The sequence below is a fragment of the Cupressus sempervirens genome, chromosome 2 (assembly GCF_028749045.1).
Source record: "Cupressus sempervirens isolate cs-2001-9-10 chromosome 2, ASM2874904v1, whole genome shotgun sequence".
Lineage (NCBI taxonomy): Eukaryota > Viridiplantae > Streptophyta > Pinopsida > Cupressales > Cupressaceae > Cupressus > Cupressus sempervirens.
Window position 1 is genome coordinate 372,188,418 of NC_143119.1, and position 10,910 is coordinate 372,199,327.

A 10,910-nucleotide genomic window follows, 5' to 3' on the forward strand; every position below is an offset into this window, starting at 1 on the left:
GTGTGGAGAGTCTAGGTCAGGGGCCTGTTTTTGTGCAGATCCCAGCCTTTTAGAGGTCTGCGTTTGGGAGTTTAGGCAGCTGCTAACAATCTGTAGGAAGTGGCCAATGTTGCAGAGGCTGCACCTTGAATTTCTAGGTAGCATTTGATAGATAATACATCATGTTTGGATTAAGAGTGCCCTCTTTAATAATTTCTAAGCCTCAGAGTCAATCTGTGATGATTCTCATGATTCTCAGGGGCAGCATTATTAAATTGGGAGTCAATTTGATGCATGTGTTCAGTCACAGGTTTTTCTTCATTAGATTTCCAATAAAATTCATGTGCATTGTATTTGTTAACATGAAAATTTCATAGTGGAATAAAGAAATGAAGTTGCTGGAGATTTGTTGCATTGTCATTGAATGAATGAATGAAAGATTTTAATGATGTCGAAGAGACCGATGGCCTATGGGACCTGTCTATTTCAAGCATTGTTATTTGTGATTCCCTATATTGTCAAAAAAAATTCCCAAAAAGCATAAATTCTGAAAAAACTCATAAAACCATAAAACTTTGCAAAAACAATACATTTCAGTGACAGTGAAGCAGAGGTAGAACCAGTGGGGTTCTGACAAAAAATGAGTTACAGCCAAACATTGGAAGGAAGCTTGAGTTTGTCTTTGTTGATCACATATTTTCACGTGTTTAGCATCTAATCCTTCTTGTTCAAGAGAGGATCATATACTTGGTGTTCTATCCTAGGATACTAAGTGTTTAATCGTGCATGTTGGAGTGATCAGCAGACTCGCATCAACATTCAATCTGCAACCAATGTGTGTGGTTTAGGTGACTGGAATTAAGTATACTCATCTAAATTAATTTTTCTTTTTCTTTGGTGAGTATCAACAAGCTTATCAAAGGAAGGTGTAGTAACTACAACTCTGAAAGTATCGCAAGTACAATGGGCAATACATATAAATAAAGAATAAGCAAGACCTAGTTTTGAATGCACAGTCATGATGTGATATATCTTTTTTTGCCTGATAGTCCTCTAGTTCTGGCCTTAGTGTTTGAGTTGTGAAATGCAGTTTTGAATGATGTCATAGTTGCTTCAAATGAATTAATCAGGTCATTACCTAGTTGATGTTTCCTAATCATTTGTCCTGTTAAATAATGTTATAATTTAACCAATATACAGTGGCTCGTCCACTTTTGCCTTAAAAAATAAATCCATACCTAATTAGGTTCATCATAATATTGTGAAATAGAAGATCGTGAGATACAAGTAAATGTTATAAGATTCATATCTTAAAATGTCTCGTCATAGTAGTTAAACCACTGGACTTTCTCTGTAGTTGTGGTACGTTTTATTTCTTTCCCTTTGGTTATTTTGAACAACCTTTTATGCTACAATGGTGTAGTTTTTCACTTTTCAAACTGAAATAATTATTTATGTAAGCATAAGGACTAACTGTTAGTCCATCACACAAAATAGAAGCAAAGTACAAAAGAACACATGAAGAATAAAAGTGCCCCCATTAAAACAAGCAAAGACGTAATTAGATCAGTCTTTTTTCAGTTAAATTCTAAGTTGCTGATTCGGATATGGATGCGGATGTGAGAATTTTTTATTTTTTATATACTAGAAGTGTTCCGCTGTCCTCCTATCTCGTTAATCTGTTGTGACATAGAATGCTGGTTAATTCCATGAAAGTATTCCAGGAAGCAGTCATGATGGATCATGTCAGATAATTTTCATTTAGCAAATATGAACAAGCAGCCAGTGATAGTGAAGAAGCATAGGCGAGGGGTTGAATGGGATCACAACATTCAGCAGATCATGAGTGTGTCTAGTATCTAAAAGCAGTTAGCCATTGCTGGATGAATATAGATGCTAGGGGACTCATCCACATTCTTATCCAGCTCTCAAATTCTCATCAACCATTGACAGTGAGCAAGTGGAAAGTTCTTTGTTCATTAAAGTCATGAAATTCATCACATTCTTCTCACTAACAACATTTCGCATATGCATATTGGGAATATTTGCTTTCCACTTTCCTTTTTCTTGGAGTACTACCTTTTTACCTGCAGCTAAGTTGTCAAGAAGTTTGATGCGATGTTTGGTTGTTAAAGTCTATGATGGATCTCATACAATGCAGTGCCAATCTATTGTTGAAATACTTTTCTCATGTTTTCTATACAAAAATCTGCTGCAAACTTTATTTTGCTGCATCCCAAAATCTTCTTCTTTAGGTTTGATACTTTAGTAGCTTCCATGAGCATCTGGGTGCCCAAGAAGCGCTTCCTGCATGCATCCGCAGGGCACCCAAAGAGAATCCAGCATCCAAACACATCAGTATCCGCTTCCAAGCATGCCTGCTATGCACTAGTAAGCTAGGTTCTCCACAATATCCAATATCATTAAAAAAAAACAGTTGATTTTGCAGGTCTCAGAAGCCAATTTTGTTCGTATGGACCTATGATCGTATCAGCAAGTGTTAAATTTCTTTGCTTCTGAATTGTTGAGTTATGCCGTTCTTTGTTGGATGACATTGCGATTGCTCATGTTGCAGGTTTTAATGTGCATTCTCAGTTTTATCGATGACACCGATGTTGTTAAGAAGGTTAGGCTTGAGCTCTTTGTCTTGTTTGATGTCTATTCCTAGCATTTCAACGTGTTGATGCGGGTTCAATTCTTTAATTCTTTTTTGGAGCTATTTTTTTTGTAGGTCATAATTCGTGAAATTGAAAAAAAGCTCAAAGAGCTGGCATTGGATAAGGTAATTTTCATCTTGCATATCATATTCACCATTCTTTCTTAAAATAAGAACCTCCGTGATTGCTTGTGATTTCAGAAAGGCCGAGGAATGTTAGCTGGAGAGGAGTATAATATATTGTCAAAATTTAACTACATATAATTCTTGGCAATGACAGTATGGGCGGCGTCCACTTCTGCATCTTCTTTGTCCAAATGCACCTTGCTACTTTCCTCCTGATGTTTTGGCGACTCTAAGAACAAGGATCACTTCTCTTTCAACTAGTATTCAGGCACTTATTTGTCCTAGGCTGTTGCCTGCTTGAATATGATGCTAGCTAAAATCGATTTATATTTTGCAATTGTTTGCTTGGAACAATCAATATTTGAAAACACTTATGGTTATTTATATGCAAATAGCATAAAAAAATGTATTGTATTTTGCTCTCCTATTCATGGAAGAAAACATCCCACTTTATTGCAGGAGGAATTATTGAAACATGGGCATATTGAAGATTCTGGACATCAGAAAGAGCTTTCAGAAACAGTTAACCCCATTCCCAAGAGTAATGCGGATGACCAAAGTCCAAGAACGGAGGACAAAATCGAAGTGGATGTAGAAGAGAACAATAGTTTGGAGAAAACAAGCAGGAAAGAACCATACACTAGAAGATTTGAACTATTAATCAAGAGTGGGTTGGCTCAGGTTAGATCAGTTGTGGAAGATAATAAAATGTGATGTTTATCTTTGTGCGTATATTACATTTCTTTATCTTTGATAATTGTTTAATGACATTATTCGAAAATGGGAATCAAGATTATAATAAATACACATTTTTTGCCTCATTTGTTTTGCAGAAACTTTCAGAAATGTGTAACCAAAATGTAGGAGAACTTTTACGATCAAAGTATGGGAAAGACATTATCTTTGAGGTGATATCTACATCACTGACTTTTGTCTTTGACACATAACTTCATTATTTTGTGGTAATTGAAGAACTTCTAGCTGCACTGATTGGCTGTTATGTATTGGAAACATTTCATGATCTCATGTTCTTGCAGTATTATTCTACAGATATTTTGGGATGTACAGTCATGGAATAGTATGGAATGCTTCCCGATGGGAAGAATGGAACATATTTTATGATCAAATAAAAACATCCTTTATTCACTATGCAATGACAAAAACATGATTGATTGATGTGTGGAGCTCTACCTATGAAAATAATAGTATTTTAAAATTGGATGGTTAATGAAGTATACAACCCTGGTATAAGTAGGTGAGATTTACTAATCCTGAAAAATTACGAGGATAAGATGGCCTTGTGCCTCTTATATCAGTGTTGTCATTACGTAAGCCCATATAAATGATCTGCTATATAGGCTCAACACAAATTCCAAGGATACTACCAAACAATAACTTCTGAGGTTCTAAAACACTATACTTTAAGTTTGTGATTCTGGTTCTGGTTCGGGTATGGTTATAGGTGTGGCAAAATTTTATTTTCCTTAGGGTTGGGTTCAGGTTGTTGCATGCACACATACATGGATACACACACACATTGGTATGTTATAAATTTTTATATACATGTTCAAACATCAAAGTTATAAATATAATAAGTTAGAAGTGTGACACTCATAAATTCATAATTACCAATATAATTATAAATAAAATACCTCATATATTATATTCATAATATACAAAAATGATAATTATTGAAGTCTGAAAATGAGCAAAGAAGAGGTTAATAGATAGAAAATTGGGGCTGTTGGAATTATTTTACGGTGCAAAGTTGTTTTTTAAGGCATATGTGGCCCATTTTTTGGTACCCACAACTCAGGTTCGGCCTGGTGTAGTCTAGGCACCCGGGTTGAATTTGGAGGAGAATTGGACCAGAACTAGACTAGAATTGTGACATGACCTCAAATGAGGGAACTCGGTAAGTTAGATGGAGTGTCAAGTGAATATGAATTGTAAGGAATTTGCTTGAAGGTTTCTGAAGCTATTAAAGGAGAGAATATTTTGAGTGACTATATCTTATGACTGCTTGTCAAATTTTCATACACATCAATGCAAACATTATTGAGCATTATCAGACGCTGTAAACTTTGATCGTGTATCTCTATTTTACATCATACCTCAGGTTCTAGATCTAGAAGATTTCTCATGCACAATGAAAAGATGAGTCTATCAACAATCATCTGGGAATAAGATGCTATTTATTGGTTGTTTAAAATTGTTAACATTTTAAGATATTTAAATGATTCATTTAACAATTCTGCTCAACGATTTCATTGATGGAAAAAATAATGTTTAAAAAAATTGCAAAAGATTTTCAAGATATTGAATAATTGAGGCGCTCCTTTCTTCTAAAGCTCTGATGAAACACAGAGTTATAACTATGTTTCATGGCTATTTTGGTATTCAAATGTCCTAAGCAATGCAGGTCATCCCAATTTCTTGAACAATCAACATGTGAGGATTTCAGTGGAAGTGTTTTGTTTTGATGTTGAGACCAGATACGAAGACAAAAGAAGGGGTTGGAAACGTTTGATGAGGGAATCAGAGAAGTGATCTCTTCTAGACTTGTCTTTTGATATTACTCTCACAAGTAGATAAAATAACTTGATCTTCTTTGGGATCAAAACTTGGGAATTCAGTTATTGAGTTTGTGTTTTGATGTGCATAAACAATCAAAGACAAAAGAAGCGATTCGGAAAGTCTAGTCAAGATGAAAACACTGAAGCCTCTACAAACTCTAGACATAGTGAGAAATGATCTAGTAAGAGCGAGATGCCCAATAGGTACAACTAGAAAATTGCAATCCTTTGTTATATAGATGATGGGGGTTGCTTTTCTTAGAGAATTATGTCATAAAATCCCTTTATCATCCATTGTGCATCTCAATCTCATAGTTGTATGTAGAAAGGGTGGATTTGATGTGATTTTTAGAGTCAGTGTGCTAAATGGAAGGAAGGGTTGGTTATCTCATGGTTGTATGTGGAAAGGGTAGATTTCATATTATTTATTGAGATAGTATGCTGAATGGAAGGATAGGTTTGTAATTGGACACAGTTGCAATGTTTATACTTGGGAGAAATGTTCTTGGTGAACAGAAAACTCGTGGGTTGTTAGAAGGCTTGTTACCACTTTGACAAGACTAGTTTATTGTTCTCTTTTAACATTATTGCCTTTTTGTAAATGTGATTTATATCACTTGTAACTAAGACTAGGAAACAGAGCATTTTTGCGCAAACATGATGAAAATCCTACCGAAATAATGGTTATTGTTTTCAGAAATATATTGTTTTTCAAAACAGTAGTTGGGGGGTTGTTATCAAGCTGGTTATGAGGCAGTAATCTTGTGAAGCCTATAAATCTAAAGTGTATTTCTAATAAGGTATTTTGGCTTTATACTGTAAAGACAGGTTTTTGGAATTGTATAATTTCATTAAAATGATAATTAAAAATGCATTTTGTTTGTACATTTTATATGTATCCTTGTGTTATGGTTGCTGATTCTCGTATAATAAATTAGTAATCCATTTGCATTGCAATTCATTGCTACTATGTGCATTTGATGCGATGAAACACAATCATTTCTTGGTGTGTTGAAATAATCTATTCTCCCATACGTTGAGGTCTATTATTTGAAACGTATCATTTGATAAACTCCCCTTGTAATTTGTTATAAAGAAATACTATCTGATATTAGTATGCCTGTCATTCACCATTCTTTAGTTTTGTTCTTTCTCCTTTTGCAGTTTCAGGATAAAATCATACAAAAACCCAAAAGCCCTCATCATATTGGGGAGCTGCCCCTCTCAAGAAAATAAGAAGATTGCGATTTCGTAATAATTTCTCTATCTGTTGGGGCATTTTTCAGTGCCTATTGGGCAAGTCAACTAAGAATCTGCAGTGACAAATCTGTTTACCAACACAGGTTTAGGTAAGAAAGCAAAAGATACCTTTGCTTTTTTGGTATCCTTCAGAAATTGTTACTGCTAGCTAAGCAATCTCTTGTAGTTTTTTGTTTCTCCTCAACTTTATCCTTCAAGGGATTTGGAACATATTAATAGTGAGCCTTGCCAACATGAATGGCTTTCTTATCATATTGCCAAGCTCTGCCCGATAGAAGGTGGCATGCATCTATTGGAATTATATCATACATTATATCATCTTTATAAATACTGATGCGAAAATTAACCAGACATTGTTCACTTACCAACAATTAATGTCCTTTTTGTAGCCAAGAAACCTTACAGCTACAACATTTCCCTCCAAATTTATGTCTGATTGTAGAATCTAAACATATTTCTTCTCTGTTTTGGTTGTCCTAGTACTTTCTTTGGTTTGAGAAGAATTCTTTCAACTTCAAGGGTTCCCCATCTTCAGGTTCTTCAGGTCTTGGTGAAGCCACTCTCTTCCTTATCTTGTGTGACATGGACTCTTGTTTTTTTTGCTTTTCCACAGCTTTGCTGCAATTGACGACATGCTTTGCATCCAATCTATCTGCACTGGAAACATGTTCCACTAAGTCCTATTCCTCTTCAAAAATTTCACGTGTCTTGGGAGTAATCATCCCTTCCTCTACTGACTTGAGTCTTGGTTTGAGACGTATTTGCTTCTCCATGCTTATCCAGATTTCCACGTCCTAGATTGGATTGTCTCTTGCCTCTTGAGGATTCACCCTTGCCCCTATAACTATTCTGTCTTCTACATTTATTCTCTTTTGCCATCAATGTAAATTGATAGGATTTTTCTACAATGGTAATTCTTACCATGCTAACCTCATCTTGAGTAATGTAAGCCATTATCATATGCTGAGGCCTTCTCACCATCATCTTCAATGTGCCTAGCTCTGATGTTTGTCTGTAAAGTTACTTTTAATACTCTTGCATGTTCTTTTTTTGTTTGAGGTTTTGCAACTTTTTCAACATGGTAGTGTTGATGGGGCTTTTGTACATGGGCCAACAAGGACATAAGCGAGGTGTTGCTAACCAACTCATCTTGAAAGAGGGGAGGAATCAAAATTCCTATCCTCCCAAGTACCTTGATGTTGGGTCACGACAGTGTTGGATAACTAAGTTGGCTATGCGATTGTTTGTTTAAGGAGCCCTATGGCTGGATGGTCTAAACTTATGAATCCTAAAAACAAGAACCTCAACAAATTACAAGGAAGTGCAAAAACATAGATCATTGTCAGAAAAGAACTAAAATGAAAGTATTATCTCTTTATCACAACCCACGTACCCTTGCGATGCATCCACGCCCGAAATGTAATGCCCTGTCAGGGAACCCAAAAGAAATTAACCTAAAGTTTCACAATGTTTGTCAAACTTTTTTTTTATAAAGATAACAAATAATCAACAACAGATATAATATAGTGGAAGCATTAACTCACATACATAACAACCATCAAAACATATTACATCTCTTAAGTGTCCCATGACATTGAATCACATTTAAGTTTAATAATACTAAATCCAAACTATAACAAATCCACAACAAAGAATAATCACAATTACAAATCCATTTAAACAATATACAATTATATAAGATGCCACTTGGCAATAATAAAAATGCTTAATCATCCACTATACAAGTCATGAGGTATGAAAAGCTCAAAGACTATACATCTTGAATATAATACATCATCTCATACGATCTCTGATAAACAAATATAGTGCAACAGAATATAATCATCCAACAGAAATACAAGATTAGATAGGAAGAAATATCTACACAAACACATCTAGCAGCGACATCCAGCTGTTGGATCTCAATGGTATAAGAGAAATGCACTACTAGCCGACCTTGTAGAACCTAAATGGCCCACTCCAACTGTGCCGAGGAGATAAACACAAGTACCATACAAAAATCAATCTCAAAGGTCATAACCAAAATCTAAGTCAAGTTGACATCTCTCTCTTTATTAAATATATTTTGAAAAATTCTCACATACACCTGTCTCCCTGTCCATCTCTGAAAAGCTGTGGAATTTAGTTTTTTTACTAGACAGGAGTCCTTTATCATGCAGTTCTGCTTTTGTAGTTAAATATCTTCAATATTTTGTAGCATACTTAAAATGATCTTGGAAGCATGATACAGGACAATAAAATGGTTACCTTTTTATTTATTATTGTATTAAAAACATTGTTCCATGACTCTCCGCAAGTCGGGCGGGTATTCCAGGTCGGCGAGTCGAGTCAGCCCTGCCAGTTTCAATATATGATAGCAGAAGGGTATAGGCAAGGGTAAATCTTCATAAAAAATTCAAGGGTTTTGTCGCACTGCCGAGTCACGGCCGAGTTTGAGCCGGTTCATGAGTCGAATTACCCTTGCCAAGTCAGGGCCGGGTCCGATTCTGGGAACTTCGATAACAAATGATCTATGATTTGGAGGATTCGTTTGAAACTTGTCTCTAATCACCACCTAATTGAATACTTCATGTTATGCTAACAGTTTCAAGATGGTAACTTATAAAATTAGAGTTATGGATTTCTTTAGCACTGTATTGTATTTATGAAATTAGAGTTGTGATCGTCTTTAGCAGTGTAGTGTTCCCCTCATTTATCTTTCATCTGTCAATGAGCTAAACTACATGTGTAGCAGGTAGTTTAAAGTTATTTTACATCTATGTTGAAAATCAACCATTTGTTAATCAAGGGTAACGTCTGTGATCACAGATAGCAACTGGTGGAGCTGAAAGTATTCTATGGAAGGAATCTGCTGGTGTTGTGACCTCTTTACACAGAGCCATAGCAGATGTGAGTGCTATGCCTCAAGTGAACGATGAAGTGCAAGCTGATGAGCATGTGTTTGTACAATACCATTCAAGCAGGATAATACGCCAGTTAATTATGAAATCTCATGTGCCTGATGGCATTGACGCTCCCTCATTTGTGTCTATTTTATGGGATGTTGCCCTAAAGGGCAAGTGTAAGATGTGGGCTCAAGGTCACAGGTGAGGATTATGCACAAAATCACATCTATAATTCACATTCAAATGATAAATTTAGTTAAATGAATAAAATGAATGCATTGGAAAGACAATAAAATGATCTCATCTTACATTTTATTTTGGCTTTGTAGTGCAAAGGTTGTTTCTGCTCTCATGAATAGTGCAGACATGAAAGTGAGAAAGAAGGCAAAGTCTGAGCTTCAGCCACTCATTGATGCAGGTATGCTTGAGGTTATAAATAATAACATTGAAGATAAGTAGAGATTTTGTAACAAATTCTTTAGAGAGATTTTCAAATTTCTAGTTTGAATGGCTACATTTACCCATTTGTACGCTTAGTAATTTTGTTGTTAAAATAAAGTTCTTATTTGACGGGAAAAAGTTATTTATTTGTTCTTATGTATGTGAGCTATTTTACCAGACTATGTTGTGTCTTTATAATTAGAATTCTTATTTGGATCACAATTCAAACCCATGTTTCCATTTGTAATGGAAGAACTGAGTAAGCATGGAGCAGTAGCCTTCATAGCGAGTTGTCGGTTATTAATGTATCAATTTTCATTTTCTAACCATGCTTTTAAAAAATTGGTATCATGGAGGCAGAGGATAGCTGAGCATATTAATTTTGCATCTTTTAAAAAATCTGGCAATTTCAAATCGTTCCAAATTTTAACATTAGCTTTGTTGGTAAGTCTTTTGCTTGTAACTGAGATCCAGGTCTATATTATGAAATATGATGCCTTCTCAACATGTTTTTGGCTAAGATATAAAAATTAATGATCACCACCAATTACTTCGAAATCACAACTGCTTCTGCAATATTATTAGAAATATTGAATACTAAACAAGATTCAAACTATTAAAATATTCTAAATTACTAGATCCTCTTCCATAACATTTCTTTGAGATTTTTATGTGTACTTTTAATTGAAATGATAGAATATCAAAATATATTAGATATATTTAAAAATGTCCTAATTGTTAGTTGTTTCATATTAAATGCCTGGTCTAGTTGTAATGCTCAAATTTGACTCTCAAAAAATAAAATATATTTTTTATAATGAAGCAAGCTTGTGAATTGCAATGATGGTTGAGGTGGAGGTGAGGCCAATGCTTTCATTGATAAAAAAAGTAATAAATATTCGAGCCTATAAAATATTAATATAATGTTTGTCAAGTTTGGTTTATTGGAATGAAGTGAGATAATTA

General features: G+C 34.8%; 1 protein-coding gene across 1 annotated transcript in view; it reads left to right on the forward strand.

Moving 5' to 3' along the window:
* PUM24 (pumilio 24) overlaps positions 1-10,270 on the forward strand; it is a 60,757-nt gene extending 50,487 nt beyond the window's left edge. Inside the window, exons 11-17 of the mRNA XM_089813771.1 lie at positions 2,555-2,605; positions 2,711-2,761; positions 2,916-3,029; positions 3,221-3,442; positions 3,595-3,669; positions 9,427-9,704; positions 9,833-10,270. Of these exons, the coding sequence (XP_089669897.1) occupies positions 2,555-2,605; positions 2,711-2,761; positions 2,916-3,029; positions 3,221-3,442; positions 3,595-3,669; positions 9,427-9,704; positions 9,833-9,962 (921 nt within the window). The 3' untranslated portion in view covers positions 9,963-10,270. The remainder of the gene's footprint in view (positions 1-2,554; positions 2,606-2,710; positions 2,762-2,915; positions 3,030-3,220; positions 3,443-3,594; positions 3,670-9,426; positions 9,705-9,832) is intronic.
* The last annotated feature ends 640 nt before the right edge of the window (positions 10,271-10,910 follow it).